This window comes from Chelmon rostratus, chromosome 7 (genome assembly GCF_017976325.1).
Source record: "Chelmon rostratus isolate fCheRos1 chromosome 7, fCheRos1.pri, whole genome shotgun sequence".
Classification (NCBI taxonomy): Eukaryota; Metazoa; Chordata; class Actinopteri; order Chaetodontiformes; family Chaetodontidae; genus Chelmon; species Chelmon rostratus.
Genome location: NC_055664.1, coordinates 26236570 through 26260823, shown reverse-complemented (window position 1 = coordinate 26260823; position 24254 = coordinate 26236570). Strand labels below are relative to the sequence as shown.

Sequence of the window (24254 nt, the reverse complement as noted above, 5' to 3'; positions counted from 1 at the left end):
TTTAAGAATTATTTCCCTGGCCGGCGGCATGAAACCGCTGATAGACCTTAAAATAAACATGACAGATGCTTTGTCTACATTGTTAGTAGCCAGTTAGTGTGTGCTTACGCTTCTTGTTCTCCTATTGGCTGTCACTCCAGCCACAAGTACATTGACAGCTACCTGAGCCTATCACAGCACACGGTGCAGTAGTTCTGGGCGTGGATGCACGAGCCTCGGTTTTCTTGACTTTTCCGTCCATTTCAGTTCATCGTCACTACCACCATCCTTTTTAAGCGGGACAACATGGCTACTGCAGCGAACCGATACTACAGCGAAGACGGCAGGGCAACGAAAAGACAGAAAACCGACGGAATGGCCACGGTGAGTTGTTTTTGTATGAGCCGCTCTGGAGATTAGTTCGGGTTGCAGAACAGACACGGTTTCAGTGTTCTTGGTAGAAACTGATTCACTCAAATGCGTGTTGGGGAAAAAGTGTCACGACGCGTTACAGGTCATTAACGTTAGCTAACGTTAACTCTTGTGCATAACTCATCTTTTTACTAGCTTTGTCAATTTAACGTTGCATATTATATGTGTGAGGTTAGCAGGGAATTATCTCGAAACATAATTCGTAGTTACGCCGGTGCAGTGCAGTCTGAATGGGATCGTTTGAGGGCGGTTTCCCCAGCCGGGCCTCGCCTGTGCCCGGCTTTGTTCTAGTACCGGTTAGCAACGTGCTAGCCGTGAGCTAACGTTACATATTTTAACCAGTGCGATAAGACTGGTCAGCCTCAAATCAGCTGCTATTTTATATGCACTCTTGATTAAACTAATATTTCTTGAGATCTGGAGGAAAGCGTCATAAATTAAACATTTAAACAATACACGTAATACGGCAATTAATCCTCCAACCTCCTTAAGGCGAGCATGACCCACCGTCACCCAGCGCTATTGGTTCATTTCTCTGGGTTGAATTGTCACTCAAAATACCAAGTTGAGTAAAGAAACCGTTGATCCTTTTCTTTGCTTTATTTTTATTTTATTAGTGTGAGTACATAGTTGGGACAATGCTCACCGATTGTCAGAAAAATGGATCTGAAAATGATTTTTATCTGTCGTCTCCGGCCAGATGTAAAAAGGGGCAGACAAGCTTGTAACAGAAGTGGTTTGTGTGCACATGCAGAAGACAATGTTCACACTGAGCTGTTTGCTAATTATATGTTTTGTTTGACACAGGGATATGAAGATCCTCACAAGACCCTTCCTTCTGTGGTGGTTCACGTCCGGGGGCTGGTGGACGGTGTTACGGAGGCTGACCTTGTGGAGGCCTTGCAAGAATTTGGAGCAATCAGGTCAGGAAAGATGGCAGCTTCATTAGTGTGTTAAAAATCTGTTCATAATAGTAGTGAAAAGAAATGCGTCCTTTCTACACTGCACATTAGTTACACTTTGTAGTCTATTACCTGGATTTTAACACAGATTAAGGTTAGGCTTATGGCAGGTTTGGTTAAGTAGCAACTTCACCCTTTTACCTCAAAATAGCAAGTTTAGAATATAGTTTTGACAAACAACTAGCTGTAAATGTTGTCTATTTGAGCTCACATTATCTGCCTTTTCATCTAAATGCTAACTGCTTTTGTTGTTCAGCTATGTGGTTGTGATGCCCAAGAAGCGTCAGGCTCTGGTGGAGTACGAAGACATGAATGGATCATCCACAGCCGTGACCTATGCTGCTGACAACCAGGTTTACATCGCCGGCCACCCAGCCTTCATCAACTACTCCACGAGCCAGAAGATCTCCAGGCCCGGAGACTCTGACGACTCCAGAAGTGTTAATAATGTTCTTCTGCTCACCATCATGAATCCTATCTACCCCATCACCACGGTAAATGCAAAGAGCTTTCCCTGGTTTATACTGTGGGCCATCATAGATAATTTTCTCAATAAACCATTCAGACTAGAAAACAGTTGGAAAAAAGTCTAAAAAAAGACTTGTGTGAGGAAACAAAAGCCAGAGTCCAACTCAAATTGTGAGATGCCTACAGATTCTTAGCTGTACTTTGAGTATTCACAGTAAACTAAGTGCTTCTTTTAGCCTCTGCCATGGTTTGCGTGTTAATCCAAGGTACAATTACATATGCCATGATGGTTTTTGTGCTCGCTTTGATTTAACATTGCCTCTCTGTGTGTTTTTATACACTCAGTGGACTGTGCCTTTAAACAGCTTGGAAAATACCAGAAAATGATGTAATGGATTTAGATGCCTTTGATAAACTAATTGACATTGTTGGAGTCAAATGGCTGAGGACCCGTGGGTGTATTTGAATAATATGGATATATTGAAACAACATCTCAAGACACCTGTCAGGAAGTTAAAACTTGGTCACTAGCAAAGCTAATGGTTACTGGGTACTGGGGTGTCCATTGCAAAGCCCTGAACTCAACCCAATAGAAAAATCTGTGGGCGGAAGTGAAAATGAGTGTGTGAGCAAGGGGGGCTACAAACTATACCAACTAACCCAAAGTTATATGTAAACTTGTAACTTTGACTGTGTATATTTTTAAACTTGGTGATTTTTCACAGGATGTCCTCTACACTATCTGCAACAACTGTGGGCCTGTCCAGAGAATTGTCATCTTCAGGAAGAACGGCGTCCAGGCGATGGTTGAATATCCTTTTCCACAGTTTCCAAAAAAATAACACATACTGCTGGATTTCGTGCAAGTTCTAACTCTGAATGAACAGAAGGGTGGTTGGTGTAGTTGTTACGTCCGTGTGAAGCACCCTGTTCCCTGTACAAACCTGTTAGACAAAATGTTCTGCAACATGTAGGCGTGTTTCAAAATGCTCATCATTAGGATAACCTGGTACTTCCCAGTCTTGTCCTTAACCCTGTCCTTACGTTTGACTCTGTGCAAAGCGCCCAGCGGGCCAAGGCATCGCTCAACGGAGCAGACATCTACTCTGGCTGCTGCACGCTGAAGATCGAGTATGCCAAGGTATCACTGCAGGACACGGCACAGTCAGTGTTCAAAACAAAATGGGTGTGGTGGACACAGAACAGCACAAACACACACGATACATTTATAATGCAGACCAACACAATAACTGCTAGAAATGTTACTGTTGTGATTTGACATAACGTCTCATCACAGTCTCGACAAATTAGTGAAATTGCAGGTTACTGTTTCTGCTGATTTTCATGTGAAATCTCACTAAATGGTGGCTTTAAGATAAAATGGGCCCATCTGAGTTTGCTGGTCATTGAAAACTGGAGCAGTTTTTTCACCCTGGCTGTATGCAGCCGGACTTAATGGCAGGAAAAGCAGATTAACATATTGTATGTGTATTTATATGGACCATGTGTCCTGAAACACTATAACACTGCTGCTGTGGGCCCAGTTATATCTGGACCATGAATAAACTCCATGTATAAATAGCTATACAATTTTCAGCCAGGTTGAGACTTTATATGTTCATGCTTGCATTCAAATGTGTATTTCCTCAGCCCACTCGCCTGAATGTGTTCAAGAATGACCAAGACACCTGGGACTACACGAACCCCAACCTTGGAGGCCCAGGTAAAACCTTAACCACCTGAACATTCGCGAGCATTTGCTGAGCTTTGTAGCTTAGAGGCCTGATACTGTTAAGCACCCTTACTGCCACTGTGAGGAGTTTCAGCAAGCAGGCTGCTGGGAAGATGGAGCAACACCCTTCATTGATAATGCTACTAAATAGATTTTAAATTATGTCAAATATACAAATATAGTATTAAGGTAAGAAAATGTGGCATTATGACTGAAGTGTTGCTGTGGATCTTAACAATACACATTTCGGTCAGGGTTCGTATGCAGCAGTGAGAAGTTGTGGAAAATTGTGGGAATGATGTGAATAATATTCAGGTTAGATGGTTCATAGCGATCTAACCACAAAGACAAGTGGGCATCAATAAATTGAACATGAAATCAGAAAAGCTAAATGGATACCCACAATTCCAGCCAAATGTTTTAAAGCTTAAATAGTGAACTCTACTGTGTGGTGGGAATGGCAGGAACGCATGAACACACAAGGCAACTCTCAAGCAACATAAACTGCACTTTTCAAGATGTATAATTGGCCACTTTGTTGGACGAAGGCACACAATGTGCAGAAACTGTTGGCTCGTCTATATCTTGAACATTCTTGTTCCTTGTGGCATGTAGTTGTTCTGGTTTATTTGACCCAACTGTGACTGTGTGTGCCCCCCTTCCACTGGAAGACTGATGTCAAGGAGAGGCCGTGTTACAGTTCACATTCGAACCAATACTGATAACAAGTGGTACCTTTTTTGTACTTTATTCTCTCTGTAACAAAATTAATTTGTTTAAGTCACTACCACCGATCCTGCATACTGTCATACGATTGGTTTCATACTAAGGTCTTGGACATAGTAAAAAATCTCACATACTGTTTTACTGTGCTAAATGGCATGTTGGTAAGGAATTTCGGACTCAGTCAAGCAGTAAAGCCCATTTATCTCCAACAACAATTTATCCAACTACCTAATTAATTACCTGAAGATGTCGATGCCTCACTTGACGTTTTGTCGTGTTTTAAGGGTTAAACTTCTTCAGCCCTGGCAGCAGGTGTGCTAACGTTAGCCGCGGCTGCTGTGGGGGGCTTGGCTCTCAGGCTTTTCAAACACGGTATACACTCTTCAGCTTTTAGTTTTGACAGTATTTGGTGTTTGACCAGGTGTGTCCTCGGGGTAGACATGTTGCCCAGGCCAGCTTTGCGTATTGCACTGCAAAGTTTTGAAAAGTATGACCATACTTGGGACCGCTTTTGGACCTGGACTCACTGTGACATGAACAAGCTCCAGGGTTGACAAAGTCTCACTCTCTTTCTCTACTTCAAGTTATTTGCTGACCCAGATGCCTTCTCGGGTACCAAGATTTGGTGCAGATTGATTTAACATGAATCAGTGCTTGGTGGCACCGAAGCAATTCAGACAGTACACTTAAAAGAACTGAATTTGTGCCCCAACCCTAGTTTACAAGAGTATGTTCAAGTTAATTGATTGAATGTTGTAAACAGCTGTATCAAACCAGGAAATGCGTCACATGATGCTGAAATAGAGTTATTATCAAATGTGTCAAAATAATAACTAACTCTTATTAAACACACTATGTTCAATGGTAATTTCATTCAGACTATCCACATCGCAATGAGAAGAAAATGTGCTGAGTATGGGGCCAAGTACGTTGGCACATTTGATTATTATTATGATTTGCTCTGTGATAAAATACACACGTACATTTACTGGCAGAAGTTGAGAAGCCAGTTAGCCTCCATTCGCTGGGTCATTGATAAGATTGCGTACAGAAACACTGCAGCTGCAGTTTATTGGCCCGTGTATCCAGTTTGAACACATGAGCTGTAATTATTGCAGGAGTCAACCTCCTCTATACAGCCTTGCTTCCTCTCTTCCTGTCTCTTTGATAGTATGTTATAAATTATGCCGTAGTTCCCCTGGGAAAGTTACTGCTAACAATAGTGTGCATTCACTCGTCAGGTAAAGTACAGGACAGAGCCAAAATCAGCTCTTGTGTATAGCCTTTATTTAATCGAATATTCTCAGCGAGACCAAGATCTTTTGTAACAGAAGGCCACACTTCTGCTCTACAACCCTGTTATCACAGAATATGATAATGGCACTTTTAAAAAGTGAAACAGGGTAACTTGACTCTGTGGTGGTTTAATTATTGGAAGCCCGTGTGTCTGATTTTATTTTAAAGGACAAATGAGATTGAATCAGGATTTGTGGTAATTTGTTTTGAGTGTAGACGAGTTTTCTGTCCCTGAGACCGATAATAGACGAGCTGTCGTCTGCACACACAGCTGAGTGAAGGGTGTTATTAAATGTTTTTAATGTACCTCTTAGTATTCTTGTTCACATATTTCAGTCATGAAGACACAAACTTGTAGCCAGTATCTGCTGTTCCTGCCTTCCTCACCACACCTTTAATTTTTGCAGGGTTTTGGGATCCACTTGGGTAAAAGAACTACATCAAAGTAAAGTTCCCAAAGTACTCTTCTTTAGCTTAAATCAGTAATAGTGCTATCATTTAAGTTCGGGGTAACGGTTCAGGCAACATGTATTTGAACTTTGACTTTGAAGGCAATCACATTTCCTTGCCACCAATACTGATCCTGGTCTTTTCCAATGTCATCGAACTTCTTCTGTTCAGTGTAGCCAAAATAGATTTGATATATAAAAAAATCCAAAGTGACCAAACTGTCAGACTGACAGTCTTATCTGTAGCTGAGTGTGATTTGTCTGCGAAGTGAGAACAGAGGCATAGACCAGCATCAGTAAACAGGCTGTCTGCAACATTATGTAACTCTTGTGATAAATCTGTGATCTCAGCAAGTCCAAAAAGCATGCACAGGAATATGTGCTAAGAGAGAGGCAGATACATGCTGACAACATCACCACTCAGCAACCACCACCTCAAGTATCCACTTCTTCAGTGAGGACACAACCACTATCATACAGAGGGCCAAACGTCCCCCGAGACACAAGGGGATAAACTACAAGACACCATCCATTCACCATGACGATGTAGGACTGATATACTACTCATTCCTCATCTCCGCACTCCAGCACAAGAGCCACGAAGACAACGCACACTTCTAGAGGGTCGGGGAGTTTTGGGCACTGAGCTTTACTTGGTCCCTTCTTCCTGTCTTACCCATTTTGAGACACAAGCGAGTGATACATTGAAGCAGGCCAAAGCTTGCATCTACCCATCCACTGTCTACACCAAATGGAGACTGATACCAGAGAAGACACAGCATCCACCCAAACAGAAGGTAGTGACAGACATCTCTCAGTACAACAGATGACGCATACTGATACTGACCAGTCGACCAAGATCACACTTTTTAAAGCCGTGGCCCGTCCTGTACTGTCGTGGGCCGCACTGCTCGTCACGCTTGTTGACGTGAAAACATCACATTCAAGCTACACACTGTCCGACACTTGCTGACGCCGTCCCAACTGATCCAATAGATGACGTACACCGACTCGAGCTGTAGCCAGTCACATTGGAACCAACACAAGACAACTGATGAAGACAAGACACTGCTGACAACACCATCAAGCACACTCAGAGCCCAGTCAGGCCCATTTTTGGTTTTACCCCTTATGTGTGTCCTCCCACATGGAGTTCAGCTTTTCTCTCTTGCTCTTTCTCCTCATCTCCTCATCTTTCCCCCCTCTGATTTTCTTACTACATGCATCCCTGTTTAGCTATCCCTTTTTTTGAGTGCAATTTTTTTTCCTCAATATTTAAAGTCTCTAGAACCTGTGTAACGCCTTCCATGTGATGCAGGTTTGGCAATTTGCGGCTAAGAGGAGCCAGCTTCCCAACTGAAATGTTCTCTATGGCAGCCTCAAGGCCTACCAGTGGGTGCTAAGCGGACTATTCCAAAAAGGAACAAAAAGGATGGAAACGCCAGCCAAACGGCCAACCAACCCCCCAATGGGCATTTCAACTTGATAAAACCAGGAATCGATCCTGAGGTGGAGAGTTGTTTCCCCAAAAGAGGAAATGGATAGGAGTATGGGATGAAATGAATTGAGTGGAGAGTGGTGGAACTGCTGCAGCAAATATCTTCCTCCCACTGTTTGTAAGCATGCAGTAAGTAAATCGAGTCCCTCAGGGAACATACCTGCACAGCACCACATGACTCCAAAGCCCAGCACCCAACATCGCCACACAAGACTGACATGACTCGATTTTTTTTCCTCATACAGGCTTAATCTTTCTTTCTGGAAGAGGGTGATGGTTGTGGTTCTGTCGGGGCCTGTATTTCTAATGTCACTCAACCCTGCTGTATGTCTGCTCGCTATGTCTTGGCGCTCCCTCTGTTGGCAGTTTACAGCCACCAGGAATCTAAGTGTGCTTCCCTGGACTTGAGTGATAGCTCACACTTGGGAATTGAATCATGTTTGTAATCTGGAGGGTGTGAATTTCATATTAATTCATGTAGGATGTGATTGACCCATGACCAAACCCTGTTTATTACAAGCATCACAAAGCCAGGAGAGCTTTTCACCCACCAGCCACAGTGGCTGCTGGTGTCCAAAATTTACAAGCTGCCTTTGATATTTTGGTTGACAAATTGCTTTGAGAATTTGCATGAGCCTGGTTGGTACCAAGCCATTTGCATTTTATAGTCAGCTTCTGTCTGCATTTACTTCCCAGATGAGGACAGACAGCTTTGTCGTGAGTGGTTTTACTGCACTGTCCTGACATTTAAGTGGGGTCATTTCACATTTGCCCGGAAACAATGTACTTTTGATTAACCTGGCTTCCATTCTGATTGTGTATGATTATTGTGTACCTGTACAGATGGTGATGCAGATGGCAATGGGAGCAATGCAGGTGTGTGTGAGCGTACAAACTTTATTTTTAAATTTAGCTTTTTGTGATGCTTATCCAGAGTGACTTTGTTTGATGCCCTTACTTTCCACCTAGATCATCAGCATCCACCTCATGTTTGCCATTTCCCCCGTCCCTCTTTCTATGACTTTACCATTGTGGATGTTCTCTGATTAATAGGGCTTGTGCTTTAGGGTAATTATGTCAGTCCTTTTTACATCCCCATGCCTCCCTTCCCATGTCCCTGAACTAATCTGAATACACAAAGATCAGTCACTATGATCATTATAGCTACTTGGTTTGACTGTAGTCTGCCTGGAGTGTAGTGGGGGGGGGGGGGGGGGGGGGGGGGGGGGGGGGGGGGGATTGTATGGCTCTTACAGGCAAGATGAATCAATCTTAAAATGCATGTTTGTCTCAAGTACTAATTTCTGATTGAACTCCTTGATAAAGTTACCCTGACAAATTATTTGTCTACTCTGATGTGCAATCTCAGGCAGACTTTGGCATCAAAATGTCAGTTTAGCATGATGCCATATCTTAAATGCTCAGACATGTCATGTAGAGGTTGCAGTCATGTTTCCAGTCTCTTGTCATATTTATCCGTCACTTCTTGTTTCTCTACCTCTTCTTTTGTCTTCCTGTTCTCGTAGATGATGTGAATGCCAACCCCAACAAGCGTCAGAGACAGCCTGCTCTGCTGGGCGACCACCCTCCAGAGTACGGTAAGTCTCTCACGCCCCAGAGGAACAAGAAAACCAACAGAAACATGCAGATAGAAAATACTGTGCTCGCCTTTCCTGTCTTACAACCTGAAATATATTCTGTGTAGGCACTCTGGATTATTAAACCTGATATATTTAGGTTAAGTTAGCAGTCAGAGTTTATAAATAGGTCCTCCACACAGTGGCAGTAACGTATTGCTGTGTCTCTGCGTGTGCTGTGTTCATGATCCAGGGACCAAATCTTTTTCTTCAAGCAGTGACCATGTTTTGTAGATAAACCGTTCCCTCGAGTTGACCTGGCCTTGCGTGACTAGTCTGTCCTCTCACTTGCTGCTCTCTGCCTCATTCTTCAGGAGGTGGCTACCATGGCTACGACGAGAGCTATGGCTCTCCACCCTATGAGGGACGCCGCATGGGTCCACCGATGAGAGGGCGCGGAGGAAGGAGCTACGGGCCAGGCTACGGACCTCCTCCCCCTCCCCCTGGAGAGTATGGTGGCCACGCTGAGTCTCCAGTTGTCATGTTGTATGGACTGGACCCTGTCAAGATGAACGCTGACCGTGTCTTCAATATCTTCTGTCTCTATGGCAACGTAGAGCGGGTCAGTATCTGAGAGAAGATGGGTCTATTTCTGCTGCAACGGGGAACTGGAAGTTTTATTGATGCAGTGCATTGAGCTGCAAGGTTTTCATCAGGCAAACATCTGTGTAGAGAACCAGGCTATATTTACAGAGTGGCAGCCGCACCTACAATCAGTGTAAAATGAACTCTGATCAACGTGATATGTACAGAAAAAATGCCCAATGTCGCTCATGAAGGACATGTAATACACATTTTTACTTTTTTTAAAGAGCAAAGATGAAATCGTCCAGAATGTGAGTGTGAGGAAGCAAATCAATATTTGTTCCAGATTGTGACACTGGGGGGAGCCATATCCTTCAGCATTAAATATCAGGCTGAAGTTATCAGCAGAGAAAAGAATATGAAATGTAACATTTAGACTAAAACAAGGCTGATCAGCTGAAAACAGATGCATTTTAACACAGGAATGATTTGGTGTTCCATGTGACATGAGTGGAGCTCTGCTGCATTTTTGAAGTGGAAAATCAGAATTCAAAGTGTATCAATGACCACACACACTTACTCCAAGCCTTCCTCTCAGTTCATGTTTAGAGATGGATTTTTTTCTGTCTCTTGAGGGCAGGGCTGCACTGTAATGTAGAAAACTGGTCAATTCTGTCTTCTGTCACTGTCTGTAGGTTAAGTTCATGAAGAGTAAGCCTGGGGCCGCCATGGTGGAAATGGGAGACTGCTATGCGGTGGACCGCGCCATCACTCACCTCAACAACAACTTTCTCTTTGCACAGAGACTGAATGTGTGGTGAGTTCAGTTCAAAAGCATTTCTGTCGTCCAGCAGAAGGAAGCTGTGCTGTAGCATGAACTACTGAAGCCTTGTGAAAATGAGACAAATTAGTGTTGTTGTAGTTACATACTTCTCCTCCTCCTCTGTAGGGCATCAGAAATGTCAGGGCTCCAGCCTCCTGGTGTCCCTCCTAGCATGTGAATTAATACAGTTATACATTAAAAATTAAATTTGATAATCATCTCTCCCTGCAGTGTGTCCAAGCAACAAGCCATCGTACCCGGTCAGTGCTATGAGCTGGAAGATGGCACAAGTAGTTTCAAGGACTTCCACGGCTCCAGGAACAACCGGTTCACCTCACCAGAACAGGCGGCCAAGAACCGCATCCAGCACCCGAGCAACGTGTTGCACTTCTTCAACGCCCAGCCGGACGTCACACCAGAGGTTTTCTCTCAGGTCAGTTGAAAGAGGAAGTGTGGATGTGTGTTTTGGTGTCACATGAGAAGTTTTTCCCTGTAAATTGTCCCAGCATCTGCTGCATTTTCATCAAAGCTTGAAACGGTTATTTTTTGTACAAAGCTGTTATGCATGCACTAACTAATAAATGTTGTGCTCTTCACAGATTTGTGAAGAGATTGGTGTCAAGTGCCCCGTCAACGTCAAAATGTTCACAGGAAAGAGTAAGCTGCTTGGATTCTCCTGATTGAGTTACATTTTGGTTTTTAAGTCTGAACACACAAAGTGATAGTTGTGTATCTGGAAGGTGGGTGGTAATTTCATCCCCTGTTTGCCCCTCTAACCACCAGGCGGTGCAGCTCCCAGTGACCGCAGTGCTTCAGGTCTGCTGGAGTGGGAGTCCATCAATGATGCCATGGAGGCCCTGGCCATGATGAACCACTACCAGATGAAAAACGCAGGTATGTGTGAGACCCTCACCTGAGCCTCTGGTGCTGAGCAGGAGTTCACACTGAAAACAGCCCTGACTTTAGAAGTAAAAGCAAAAGGGTTTGTGCAGGCGGGTTGTTTTGGCTACTTTGAGTCTGATGATGATGTTGATGATGTTTGATTGGCCAGCCCCCCCCACTGTGTCAATGCGATTGCCTAATTCGGATGGAAGGAGGTGTCACTTTTTTCCACAGTGCTGCTGTCTGTGACTAAAAGCCCATAATGTCTTCTCTCTTTCTAGCTGGTCCTTACCCCTACACCCTCAAACTGTGCTTCTCCACCGTTCAGCACGCCAACTGAGCGCACCCCTGTAGCCAGGAAGACGAAGACTGGTCCACCATTCCTATGTTCTCATGTACTTTGACCATGACTGCTTGCAACACACCTGGGGAAAATGTTCAAGAACACCTCAAATACTGTGAAATAATACCTTTCACAATGCAATTGATCCCTAAAGTGCAAACTCCTCATATTTGGTATATTAAACAGACTTAACAAATGCTAACAGGCATTTCAAATGTTTGATATTTATCCCCCAGATGTGGTTTATAGTGTATCAGTACCTGTGTGTCTTCAATATGAAGTTGTCCTTTTTACTTTTTGTATTATGCTTATACAGTAACCTGACATGTTAGAGAGTCTGAATTTGAAAGAGTTGGTTTTATGCTCAGGTGGTTCAGTGGCAGTGGACAACGTGGTTTTGTATAAGATTTGTCTTTTGAAACTTTTATTATAGCTCACTTTTCTTTTGTGTTATTTTAATTGCTACTTATTCAGTTCTGCGTCTCCATGGCTGATATGCAGATGGAGAATTGTTTTGTTCTAAGAAAATAAAAAAAATCACTTCAAAGTTGAATTTACTGTGCCGTTCTTCTCACTTCACCGTTTAACGTGTGCTCCTGTCAGTTCTGTCAGTGGTTTTGACTTAGAACTGGTCAATTTTAGCTGTCAGCCTGATGCCCACACCTTTCAGATTTGAGGGTAAAACAAACTCCACTACCTTACCTGGAGGGGGGCATAACAGAACCATGGTGGCCAATCAAGAGAAAAACTGTAACAGCAAGTTGAACTGTAAAAAAAATAAATGAAGATAATTGCATTATAAACAGAATTTTTGGAGCACAGACTTGATTTGTGTATTGTACAAATAGCCGTGAATATTCATATGTGCAGAATTAATTACTCTAGTGGTGCAACACTGCAGACCTGACGGAGGTGGAAATTACACTACCTGCGTTACATTACATTATGTAATCCTTGAAGTATTGTACGGATTAGAAGTGACTACATGCAGAAGTGTTTTATGTGCATGTACAGTAAGCTGTACGCTGAACGTGCTGGACAGATCAGAGTATATGTACTATATTTTCTAACTTTATAAACAAAATAATACTCTCGCGTTTGAGTCCCGCCGGCCACCGTACTAGGTTTCCTGCAGGAGGTTGAGCTAGGTTAGTTACGAAAGGGTTAATTAACTTTCTCTCTTACTACACATTATTATGTTTGGTGGGATGCAACTTTACTTCTCGTATATTTAACAGTACGACACCTCAGCAACCAGCTAACCTTTACACCAAAGACCTTTGGTAAGAGAGCTGCTAATAACTAGCTGTTAGCTAACGTTAGCTAGCCACAGGCTAACGTTGTTCAGTGACACAGGGCGAAGGTGAAGTGAATCAGTTCTCTCTGTGCTGCAGTTTTATTGATCTCTGAAGAGTTTGGACTCTGACACGGACAAAGGGAGGCGATGTTTTCGGTCATTGTCAGGTCAGCTCTCACCAAATGTAAGTCGACATGTTTTTGTGTTCGTTAGCTGCTTGTCGTGTTATTGACCAACTAACGTATGGATCTGCACACCTGGTGTTGGCTGTTTGTCAGGTCGATCTGCTCGAAGTCGTCTGCAGATGATTTTGATATGATTGTTTAACTGAGGTGAACTGAAGCTTTGTGAAGTGCGAAGTGGGTGAAAGGTCGCAGTGCAGCCTGAGCGGTTCATGCAACCTGCGAGTAAAGCTGAAAACTTAAAGCTGAAACTTGGTGGGCTCAGATTACCATGCTGAATGTTTCCTTAAATAGATAAACCTGTGTGAAAAAATGCTTGTAAAAGCCCGGGATGACTCTATTAAACCCTTTTCTTTCAGATATTCATCACAAAACATGTTGAGTAGCTTGAATCAGTGAATATTTGGTGCTTTTGCTTGAAAGGGGAAAGGGGAATAAATGCATGTGCACATTGTGTTCAGGAGAGTCTGCTTCTGTGAAATCTCCTGTGAATGAAGATTATTTTCAGTATTGATTAATGTGCTGATTTCTTTGATTAACTGAGCGCTGATCACACAGTCGTGAAAAACATCCATCACATGTTCTGAGCCCAAAGTGGCGTCTTCAGATATCTTGTTTTGTCCAACCAACAGTTCAAAAAGCCAAAGAGACTCAGAGTCAATCATCAGATCGTCATAATTTGAAAATCTGCAGTGAGAATATTTGGTATTTTTGTTGAAAGTGACTGAGCTGATTAATCAATGATCAACAGTATGTGATTAGTTTCCTGATGATTATCTGACCTGAGCGGTTGCCATGACACAGAGGAGTTCAGTCTCATCCTGTTGCTGCACTTGTTCTGGGTGAACTCGTTGCTTTTATCTCTCTGTCTCTGTCCTCTCAGACGGGGGGATGCGGCTGCCCGGTCAGGCCGCGGTCAGGGCCGTGTCGTCCTCAGGTGGCCCCGGCTCTGCTTACACCACCCTCGCCATCAGTCAGCCGGCACAGTTCGTCACACATGTGGAGCTTCACCGTCCGGAGAAACTCAACGCCATGAACAAAGCTTTCTGGAGGCAGGGATCTGGTTCAATTCAAGTTCTGATTGATGAAGATCAGACACACATATTCCATAAATGTCTCAGAAACTTCAGTTCATTTTTATTCTACAAATAAGTAACAGTCGTCATCATTTAATTAAATGTTGAGGTGTGATTATTAAAATATACTTTTATTTTTTTTAAAAATCCAATATTGATAGTTGCTGTTGTTTTCAGATTGGCTAATTTTCTGTTTTGGGTGTTTCCTCTCAGTGAGATGGTGGATTGCTTTAATGAGCTGGCTGTGGACCCAGACTGCAGAGTGGTGGTGGTTTCTGGAGCGGGGAGGATCTTCACAGCTGGTATGCTGTCAGACTGTTTCCATTTCTTACCGGCGCTGTGTTTGTAGTGAGGTTGTATTTATTCTCTGTGTTGTGTTGCTGTCCAGGTATCGACCTGACTGACATGGCCAGCGACGTGCTCCAGCCGGAGGGCGACGACACGGCCAGAGTTTCCTGGAACTTGAGGAAGACGATCACCAAGTATCAGGAGACGTTCTCCGTCATAGAGAAGGTCAGAGCTGAAGACGGTTCAGTTTATCACACTGAGACCGGACCAGTCACAGACCTGATCATGTATCTGGACGGCTTTGAAAATGTGTGGTTCTCGGTGGATTTTCCTGTGAAATGATGATTGTTTTCTTCTTGTAGTGTCCAAAGCCTGTTGTGGTGGCCGTCCATGGAGCCTGTATTGGGGGAGGTAGGGCTTCATCATCGTCACGCTGTTTTAATGCGACCATAACTTCAGATTATAAATTACAGGGGCCTGTAACTCAAAGCAAGGTTAGCGGCTATGTTTGGCCTTATGTTTGGCTGTGCCCGGCCCACTTTTAACTGGAGTAGATCACCATGGCAACAGATGCTGCATGCCAGAGCAGATGGACTTCAGATGATCACATCAAAACCTGTCAACAAAAGTTTCTGGAAAGAAGTGTTTAAAACACTTAATGCAATATGTGGGGTAAATATTGTAAGGGACCCAATGGTGGCTTTACTAGGTCTATTACCAAAAGGCATCAATGGAAGAGCCAAAACATATCTTGTACAAATACTATTAGCAACAGCGATTAAATGCATCACAGTAAAGTGGCTGAAGCCTGATCCTCTGACATACAGTATGTGGATTGGAAAAATAATGGAAGTATACCAAATGGAACAAATAACATACTCCCTGAGACTTCAAAAAGATATATTCACTAGAAGGTGGAGCCCTGCAATGGGTATACTGTTATAGTGAGGAACCCATTTGATCTATATTATTGATCTGATATCTAATTAATTCTACTTTTATTTTATTGTATTTTGTCTATCCCATTCTGTTGTATTTCATTTATTATTTTTTCATTCTGTCTCTATAGCTCTGCCCTCATTTTTATTTTGGAATTGTTATCATGCCCCTATAAGCACTAAGTGGTAAAATTTTGAGGGAAAAAGGAAAAAAAATAGCAGATATAATGTATGTGATTTTGTTCTGAATGCAACTGAAATAAAAACTAAGTTAAAAAAAAAAAACCTGTCAACAGGCTCACCACTGACCAATCAGATCACTGGAGACATTGAGTCATCATTCCTACAGGACCCTGACAAAAGAGAGTCTGACTTCACAATAAAATGACAAGTAATAAAGAATAGAGACATTTTTAATACATCAGTGAAACCTCTTTAATGAGAAGTCAGAAATACAACCTGAGACGTCGTGTTTAACTTCAAACAGATTGTGATGTGATCACTTAGATCCGTCAGCCTTCAGAAAATACTACGTTTAATTATTTCCTAGTTAAAGATTGAAGAGACAGCATCGGTCGAGGCTGTGCGTCAGGTTCACTGTGGCTGTTGTGCTCTGGCAGGTGTTGACCTGATCACAGCCTGTGACGTTCGCCTGTGCACCCAGGACGCCTGGTTTCAGGTGAAGGTACGTACGCGTCCATCTAACGTTCACAATCTGGAAATGTGGCTAGATAAAATAACAGATAAATGATGAAGACAAGAAAAAACAAGGGGCTGAAAAATAAAGTGAGCTAGTTAAAGATAAATAATGTGGAAATAATCAGTTTTATCAACCGAATGAAGGTAAAATAAAAGACTTAATTTTAATAATTTGATGAATATTTATTCGACTTTGAATCTTTGCTAACACTTTGTTGCCTCAGTCAGTTTAGTTCCTGTCTGATGTGACACTCAGGGAGGATGTTAGCACAGACTCAGTGTCTGTCCTTCTGCTTGGCTTTACAGGAAGTGGATATTGGACTTGCAGCAGATGTTGGAACTCTCCAGAGGCTTCCCAAAGTCATCGGCAGCCGCAGGTAATTATAACAAGTCAGAGAGAGTCTGGGGGTGAAGTCAAAGCTTCTGCTTACTGTTAATGTTACAGGCTGTATGTAGTCTGTAACAACAACATAGAAGCAATTCACAATAACTGGTGACATTTGTCAGAGCTGATGGCAAGACAGTCTACATCAGGGGTCACCAACCCGGTGCCCGCGGGCACCAGGTCGCCCGCAGCATCCACATCAGTCGCCTGTAAGCCAGTTCTAAAAATACCACTAATCAGGAATTGGCTCTGTCTAAAATTTTATTTAATTGTGTTGCTATTCTTTTTGAATTACATTTACAGTGATGTAAATTTAAAAACGAATACATAAAAACGTAAAAAAAATGTATATCATAAAAAAAGTTTAATATACGAACTCTGACGTAGTCTGGGTCGGGGGTCAGTCAGTGCGCACGACAAACCAGCTTTGCTGAGATGAGCTCGTGAGCGCTGCAAAGATGAGGAGACAAACGCCTTTTCTACCCACAAAAAAAGCAGAAACAAGGAAGAAAACTTATCATTTTCACAGTGAATGGGAGGAAGACTTCTTTTTACTAACGTGAAAGAAAACTGTGTGTGTCTCATTTGCGGTGCGACTGTGGCGACGGCTGAGCGGCACAACGTGGAGAGACACTTCAGTACACGTCACAAAAGCTACCATGCTAACTACCCAGTCGATTTTTGTTAAATCTTACATAATTGATAATTTGTACAAACATGGTTCAGAGTTTATGATTTGATAAAAACTGTTGTGGCTAGTAAAAATTAAAAAAGATTTCCTGCAAAATGTGGAAGTGATCATTTGAAAATGAAACAATTGGATATTGCATATTGAAATGTATCTGTTTCCTACCTTGTTTAATGATTCTGAATAACTATTGTGATGGATCATATGCAATCAGTGTCTTCACATAGAATATCATTAATAATAATATAAAATTAAAGGTACACTGTGTAACTTTGTTATTTCAGAAGTGTATTATCAAAGTGGTAGCCCTTTGCATTACTCAGTGCCCTTGAAGTAGCTCTTAGTTTCAAAAAGGTTGGTGACCCCTGGTCTACATACTCCACACCGATTAATATACAGGCTCATGGTTGAGTTTCCTGTAGCTTTAGAGCTGTGTGTAGGACTTTCTGTATGTGATCAGTCCATATTGTTGTTACATGACTAACTCTCACTTCCTCCAGCCTGGTGAACGAGTTGGCTCTGACCGCCAGGAAGATGTACGCCGATGAAGCGAAGAGCAGCGGACTGGTCAGGTATAGACTCCTCATCGTCGTTTTCCTTCATTAAACAGCATTTATCTTCACTGAACCGGGGCCACAGACAGGTATTGGCTGGTTTGAATTTGTCAGCATTGTGTCGTCACCTCAGTCAGAACTAGCTGCAGCCTGCAGGCTCAGAATTTTCAGAGCGTGCTCAGTCAGGTGTTCATTTAGGTGGATGAGCCAACAACCTTCAGGCTCACTGAAGTCTTCTGACGTTATGAAGCTGACTCATGTTTAACCAGAGTGGACTATTATTATTATTACCTTATTATACCAGCTATACAGGATCACCTGTGTTCATCACCGTAAACCTGTCGAACCTGCTTCATGATACATTAGTGGTGCAAGTTTAGCTTACAGTCGTCAATGCACAAAGAATTTATTTCCTCAGTGTTATTCTGTAGCTCTGAACGTTATAATAAGGAGCCAGTCTGTTGTAACAAACTTACTCATCTTTATGTTTTGTGTCTCTCATTTCCCGTCCAGCCGAGTGTTTGCAGATAAGGAGGCCATGATGGTGGGAGCTCTGGAGATGGCCGGGGAGATCGCTGGCCGCAGCCCTGTAGCTGTGCAGGGCACCAAAATCAACCTCGTCTACGCCAGAGACCACAGCGTAGCGGAAGGACTGGACTACATGGTAAGAACATCTGCTTTTTTAAAAAAACAAACATGAAAACGTTGGAGGATGTTTCTGCCTCAGTCACACCATGAAGCTGCTGTTTATCAATCAACACTGAATCTGTGGCTTGATCCTTTTCCAGGCTACCTGGAACATGAGCATGCTTCAGACTCAGGATGTGATGAAATCAGCTCAGGCCTCCATGGAGAAGAAAAGTCCCAAGACAGCAGTTTTCTCCAAACTGTAAACCTCACTGATGAAGTTCAGATTTAACATTCTTCATTGTGGCCTTTGTGTGGGAGGGGGAGCTACATGTGATTCCCTGTTTGTTTTTACAGTTGGAAATATCAGGATCCTTATTGGGATCTGTTTCCAAAGATCTGTCTTATTGTACGACTGAAACAGCATTTTGATAACAGGATACTACACTTTCCAGCTAAACTAAACGTCCATGTGTGGAATCAGAATCATAACTTCAAATCAGGTTAACATGTGAGTAATCCAAGAAATGGGTGGCGGTCTGAAATGTTGTGTACTCACCTGACAGTACTGAGCTAATTCTAAACTGACCTCCCTCCGTTGCCTCCGCCGGATTTATTTCACAGCTCTTTGCTGTAGAAACAGTAATAACAAGGTATGTATATCTGTAAATGACTTCATGAATGTTTTATTAAAGAAACTCATCTGAAATGTACACAATTACCTGTTACTGAAATAATTTTGCAACAATTCTGCTGGATTCAAATAACTTAAAATGCTTTATTGATAGAACTTTACAAAATAATACAAAAGTCGGAGTAGAGCACATTCAGGGTCAATCACTGCAGAGGCTGCTTGGCACGAAGTTTCTCCAACGTTTTCTGTGAAGAGATGGTAGAAGATATGGAGTCAACTCAAACTGAATAGTTCAGTGTCTGCAGCTCTCCAATAAGCTGATGAGTAGTTGTAGTGTTTCACCTTGTGGAACTCCTTGGCCTTCAGTCTGTTTTTTGCATAAGCTTCCTGTCTGTTCCTGACTTCTCTCTGATGCTTCACCTCCTCCAGCTGCTCATACAGTCTGCAGAAACACGGTTGCACACAGATATGTTGCATCATTTTGTAGCCTTCTATTATCAGAAGGAACAAACATGGCTGAAGGACTTTTTCACTTTGTTTGGAATTAAAAAAAACATTCAGAGCCACAAATCAGCAACATTTACATAAAGGTTAAAAGCTTATTTTAGAAGTACCTCTGAGTTCTTCTGTGCATCTTTGAAACATCCACTTTCCTTTGCTCAGAAGTGTTGATCTTCATCTCGTCCACTCGTTTCAGCCTGGAGTCGCTCACTGAAGGAGCACAGAGAAAAACAAATGAGGTTAATGACTGACATCTACATAAAACAGGTTCTTAATTTGTTGAAGAAAACCATATGAGACACAGTACAGCAATGTACTGTGTCTTACAGGAGCAATGTTTCACAGGAGATTTGAGGTCTTTGGATGATGCATCTGACATTAAATCAAATATTCTTAAAAAGTCATTAACACGGTTTACTTGTCACATCCACAAAAACAGACTGATGACTCGTGGCAGTGAAATCTCTCACATTATGCTGCACTCAATAGACTGAAGGAAGGACTTCTAAGGAACTGATCAAAAGGCTTTAACTCGTGGCCCTTTCTTGTCAGTGATTTGAGTCCAGGTGTCAGATACCTGGAGGGGGGGGCAGGGGCTTTTTCTGCTTGATGAAACCAGAGTTTTCATTATTTTGCTGCTCCCTCTGTCCTCCCTTTGTCTTGGTATTAGTCTCATGTTGAGGCTCGGACTTCGTCTTTGCCTTGCAGGTGGCGGGTCGAGCCTTAGACTGCTCTTTGGCTCCAGATGCAGCTTGGATCTCATGTTGAATCTTTGCCAGAGCCCTTCTGGCCTTGATTTCCTCCACCCTGTGCGATGATCTCTGGAGCAGAGCTCTGCGCTTCTGCTGGTGGACGTCCTGCAGGCCTCTGCTAGGACCCCACTCAAACTGCAGCATCACTGCTGGAGGGAGGGAGAGAATGGAAGGCTCACTTTTCACAACTTCACAGTGTTCAGACAAAGGATGTCAAAAAAAGTCAGGTTTCTGAGACACTGAGATTCATTTGAGGATGTTGAGTATTGTTTTTGTTTCTGATCACAGAAGCAGGTTTCCCCACAGTTCAGCAGTCTCACCCCTGCAGCACTCAGTGTTCGATTTCAGTTATATATTCACATTCAGTCTGTACCGGTTGTGATTTTACCTGGATGTGTTTGGTTCTTTTGTTCTGGAGCGTCATCAGGTAACAACGTGGAGTCTGAGCCCTAGAGACGACAGGTTTATGTTCAGAGATCAGAAAGACACCTGCTGCTGCACTTGAGTCAGCTGACATCAGTTTTGTGTAACTGGACAGTCACCTCTGTGTCTGTCCTTCTTCCCTCACCCCATGCTCGTCTTCCCATATTTCCTCTTCATCAGTGATCGTCTCATGGTCCTGCAGTGTGGTGTCTGTCAGGCTCACTAATGTAATCTCTGATTGCTCCAGGATCCCTCTCTGACTGGCAGCTTCCTGATCAGCAGGGAGAGATGAGAGTGGACAACGAAGATTGAAACATGACACTTCTGTTATCTCCCAAAATAATCCAACATTCAACTAAGAACCTACAGGTGAAGCATGACGGGACAACGTAGTGCCCTTAATGGGCAGGTGGTCAGTTAATGTCTGAAAGTTGATGCTTTTTCAAAGTTAACCAAGGTGAACTAGAAATCACAATCATACCAATATCTTCTCTGAGACAGGAATAGCGTTCCTCAGGTTTGAACCCCGCTCACGCTTCGGTTCTTCAGCACAGAGGTCACAGAGTGGCTCCTCAGGCTGCGGCATGCTCAGAGCAGGCGTATCATCACACATGGTTAGATATGACAGTCTCTGAGCTGTTAGCTCCACATCTGTCCTTGTGGCGGGAGACATGAGGACAGATTCATGAGGGTGGCACTGGGAGGTGACGAGCTGGGAGAAGGCGGGAGAAGCAGCTGTCATGCAGCTGGACGGCTCCTCCGATCTAAGGCGCTCAGGAGATGGTTCAGACTCTTCAGATGGTGTGGAATCACTTCGCTCCCAGCTGGCAAGCTGACCTTCGTGTTCAGGCAGGTGGAAGATCATGGAGGGGTCTGCTGTTTCGTTGTGGGTGACCTCAGGCTGCAGCAGGTGAAATGAGTCTGAGCCTGGAAACAAAAACAGCGTTACAGACGAACAGAAAAACACATGCAAACACAATACAGCTGACTGTGAAAAGAAGCTCGTTCTGGCTAACAGCCTGGCAGCTGCATTCTGGACTAACTTAACAGTTTCGAGCAGTTTGACTGACAGGTGTGGAGGGAGTCACAATAAAAGCTGGAGAAACGGAAACGTTTGGAAAAAAAAAAAAAAAAAGTTCAACATCTGTAGAAGACAGCACACATTTCAACATAGATATCGGTATGATCTTAAATATTCCCCCTCTGATATACCAGCCATCCTCACCTTCAGTCCTCTCTGGGCCCAGGTCCACTGGACTGGTTTGGTCCCGCTGTGTCTGGTCCTGTAGATGTGGATTCACGCCTGGGACAGAGGCACTGTGTGACGAGGCTTCAGGGGGCAGGGCTGGGTATGATGGCACACTGGCTTCAGTTGAAACACCAAGATCCACGTGTGTTCTTTCACCTACAAACAGCAGATGAGTTGATGACAAAGTCAGCTTTTCCCCCATTTTGAGAAAGTGTAAGAGCACGTCAAGCCATCATGTGCTCACAGAAGTCATTACATATAAACTGGCACTGCAGGACTTTCTGAACTGGCTCAGAGCAGATTTGAACTATTACTATACAGCAACATTTTTATTTAATATCTTACTGCACATTTCTGATACCACATACAATCCTTCTTCTACCTGAGCTTCCGCTGTGCTGGCCAGCAGACTCATCCAGCTCCCCAACCAGCGGTCTCATCCGACTCTCATCTGGACCTTCGTCCAACCAAGTGGTCGACTGCTCCGAAGGCATCTGACCCATCAGCTGACCTGCGTAAAAGTCCTGCCCACCACTCAGCCAATGAGAGCTGGACTGATGGGACAGTCGACCAATCATCCGATTCAGAGTGGAATCCCATCCACCTTGATCCAAGCTCAATGAAACCGGCAGACCTGGCAGCTGACCGATCATGGACGAGTGAGCCCAGGGCTGACAGACCAGCTGCTCCCTATGGTCAGCAGCCAGACAGGACGACTGGTCTGCGAGCTGGCCAATCAGAGGCCTGAAAGAGTCCTGCTCTTGGCCCTCAACCATTGATGGGTCCTCGCCTGAGAAGTGCTCCAGGATTGGATTGACTGAACTGTCCCTTTCCTGTAGGAGAAAAAAAAGTTTAAAATAAAATGTAAAACATGTCCAGAGAAGCAGAGTCAAACGTTTTAGCTCTGCCAACTGCTGTAACATGATTGACTCAACCAGCACACCAAATACTGGGCAATAAAAGTGTTGGAACTTTAGCTTGTGAGTGACTGACCAGGCCACTCCTCTGTGCTCCTGCTGCATCTGAAGGAAGAGGCCGATGAGCACTAGAGCTTTGATCCTCCTCCCTCCTCTCTGAGACATGAACCAAAGACTGCTGAGGGACTGAAGAGCCAGGATCCTCCACAGATGAGCCTTCACCATCTGCAGAACAACAAAGAGGAAATACACTTAACTGACATTATAAAGTCTGCTGGTATAAAATACTGGTTCATGGACAACAAATGAGAAAGCTGTTAAACCTTAAACATGTTTCTGGACAATAAAAAATGATGGGTTTCATCTTTGGACGTTGACTCTACCTAACAGGGTAAGTATGTTTCAAACAAAGAGCTCACTATCCTCATTTGTATGATGATGTCTCACTCCTAACTGACAGCAGACGTCTGGTCCAGCCTGAAAGTGAACAGCTATAATCGTTTTCAGACGTGGCTGCTTTCAGCATGCACTGGCTTTGACACTGGGTTTTGAAAGTACTGCTGCAAAGTAACATCAGGGTACAGATGTGACAACTGCTATCCAACTGAAGGAGAGTCTTCCTGTCAGAAACGTGTGCAGTATGTGTAGTATACCTGTGGTTTTCCCCGTGGTGTTGAGGGAGATGTTAAGCTCCCTTGTGTATCGGTCTATAATGCGCTGGATGCTGCTGTCATTAAACAGAGAGTCTACAGCGAGACCAGGATGGCCTGCAGCCGAGCTGTCCTGAATGCAGAAGCTTTGAGCGGACGGAGAGGACCCACTGAGTACATCTGCTCTTCGTCCTTGTTCCACACAATGTCTGGGGGGGGGGGGATTTATCTGATGGGTGGGAGCAGAAAAAGAGAGGAGGGCAGATTCAGGCTATAAGAAGTTACAGACACAACCAGCCTGGTGCCTGGTGTATATGAAGTATGGGTTCTGTGTACAGTAGCTCATATTGTCACCACATTCATGTAGAGCAACAACCACCAGAACTGAAGCATGAGCACTTGTAACGCTGCACAGGATACTTCACCCATGTTTCTATAGCTGGATTTCACAAGATTCAAACATCGTGAGCCACAACACACACTGCTGCTGTGCCTCACCATTGTTCAAGTTTTGCTCAGGATCCGTGGTGATGTAGCTGCCGGTGGAGATGGTGGTGGAGGAGAGGCAGTCAGAATCAGGAGGCCTGAGTGCAGACTGGCATACACACACACACACACAATAAAAAAAGTGAAGAGAGGAAC

General features: G+C 43.6%; 4 protein-coding genes across 9 annotated transcripts in view; 2 read left to right on the top strand and 2 right to left on the bottom strand.

Annotated features, from left to right (window-relative positions):
* Positions 1 to 246: 246 nt before the first annotated feature.
* Positions 247 to 12312, top strand: LOC121609004 (heterogeneous nuclear ribonucleoprotein L-like). Of its 2 annotated transcripts, XM_041940498.1 has the most exons (14): positions 247 to 363; positions 1219 to 1334; positions 1630 to 1867; positions 2567 to 2652; positions 2886 to 2982; positions 3492 to 3564; positions 8386 to 8418; positions 9069 to 9140; positions 9494 to 9741; positions 10400 to 10521; positions 10759 to 10960; positions 11127 to 11184; positions 11311 to 11421; positions 11691 to 12312. In XM_041940498.1, exons 1-14 carry the CDS (start codon positions 286 to 288, stop codon positions 11747 to 11749), a joined length of 1593 nt encoding a protein of 530 aa, XP_041796432.1. In that variant the 5' UTR covers positions 247 to 285; the 3' UTR covers positions 11750 to 12312. The 2 variants fall into 2 exon arrangements, with proteins under 2 accessions (XP_041796432.1, XP_041796433.1); XM_041940499.1 differs by lacking the exon at positions 8386 to 8418.
* Positions 12313 to 12873: 561 nt separating this feature from the next.
* ech1 (enoyl CoA hydratase 1, peroxisomal) lies at positions 12874 to 19193 on the top strand. Of its 3 annotated transcripts, XM_041940618.1 has the most exons (11): positions 12874 to 13035; positions 13147 to 13233; positions 14115 to 14283; positions 14521 to 14609; positions 14696 to 14820; positions 14958 to 15006; positions 16154 to 16218; positions 16539 to 16609; positions 17806 to 17877; positions 18373 to 18523; positions 18648 to 19193. In XM_041940618.1, the coding sequence occupies exons 2-11, from the start codon at positions 13197 to 13199 to the stop codon at positions 18750 to 18752; spliced, it is 933 nt and encodes a 310-aa protein (XP_041796552.1). In that variant the 5' UTR covers positions 12874 to 13035; positions 13147 to 13196; the 3' UTR covers positions 18753 to 19193. The 3 variants fall into 3 exon arrangements, with proteins under 3 accessions (XP_041796552.1, XP_041796553.1, XP_041796551.1); XM_041940619.1 differs by lacking the exon at positions 13147 to 13233; XM_041940617.1 differs by having other exon boundaries at positions 12874 to 13233.
* Positions 19194 to 19244: 51 nt separating this feature from the next.
* On the bottom strand, positions 19245 to 21419 carry LOC121609524 (centrosomal protein of 295 kDa-like). Of its 3 annotated transcripts, none has more exons than XM_041941176.1 (7): positions 21278 to 21419; positions 20916 to 21067; positions 20762 to 20822; positions 20199 to 20522; positions 19735 to 19831; positions 19463 to 19562; positions 19245 to 19365 (listed from the first exon to the last, which is right to left on the bottom strand). In XM_041941176.1, exons 2-7 carry the CDS (start codon positions 20958 to 20960, stop codon positions 19324 to 19326), a joined length of 669 nt encoding a protein of 222 aa, XP_041797110.1. In that variant the 5' UTR covers positions 20961 to 21067; positions 21278 to 21419; the 3' UTR covers positions 19245 to 19323. The 3 variants fall into 3 exon arrangements, with proteins under 3 accessions (XP_041797110.1, XP_041797112.1, XP_041797111.1); XM_041941178.1 differs by having other exon boundaries at positions 20199 to 20519; XM_041941177.1 differs by having other exon boundaries at positions 20916 to 21063; positions 21278 to 21395.
* A 1632-nt stretch (positions 21420 to 23051) lies between these two features.
* cep295 (centrosomal protein 295) overlaps positions 23052 to 24254 on the bottom strand; it is a 56859-nt gene continuing 55656 nt past the window's right edge. The window contains exons 18-20 of the mRNA XM_041941174.1: positions 24111 to 24207; positions 23616 to 23841; positions 23052 to 23187 (exon numbers count right to left, since the gene is read on the bottom strand). Coding sequence (XP_041797108.1) covers positions 23696 to 23841; positions 24111 to 24207 — 243 coding nt within the window. The 3' untranslated portion in view covers positions 23052 to 23187; positions 23616 to 23695. The remainder of the gene's footprint in view (positions 23188 to 23615; positions 23842 to 24110; positions 24208 to 24254) is intronic.

Coding starts and splice junctions, on each gene's coding strand:
- LOC121609004 (XM_041940498.1), top strand. CDS start 286: ATGGCTACTGCAGCGAACCGATACTACAGCGAAGACGGCAGGGCAACG. Junction 10,961..11,126: donor CACCAGAGGTTTTCTCTCAG/GTCAGTTGAAAG, acceptor TGCTCTTCACAG/ATTTGTGAAGAGATTGGTGT. Junction 11,422..11,690: donor CTACCAGATGAAAAACGCAG/GTATGTGTGAGA, acceptor CTCTCTTTCTAG/CTGGTCCTTACCCCTACACC.
- ech1 (XM_041940618.1), top strand. CDS start 13,197: ATGTTTTCGGTCATTGTCAGGTCAGCTCTCACCAAAT. Junction 14,821..14,957: donor CGTTCTCCGTCATAGAGAAG/GTCAGAGCTGAA, acceptor TTCTTCTTGTAG/TGTCCAAAGCCTGTTGTGGT. Junction 18,524..18,647: donor CGGAAGGACTGGACTACATG/GTAAGAACATCT, acceptor ATCCTTTTCCAG/GCTACCTGGAACATGAGCAT.
- LOC121609524 (XM_041941176.1), bottom strand. CDS start 20,960: ATGGGAAGACGAGCATGGGGTGAGGGAAGAAGGACAGACACAGAG. Junction 19,563..19,734: donor ATGCACAGAAGAACTCAGAG/GTACTTCTAAAA, acceptor GTGTTTCTGCAG/ACTGTATGAGCAGCTGGAGG. Junction 19,366..19,462: donor AGGCCAAGGAGTTCCACAAG/GTGAAACACTAC, acceptor ATCTCTTCACAG/AAAACGTTGGAGAAACTTCG.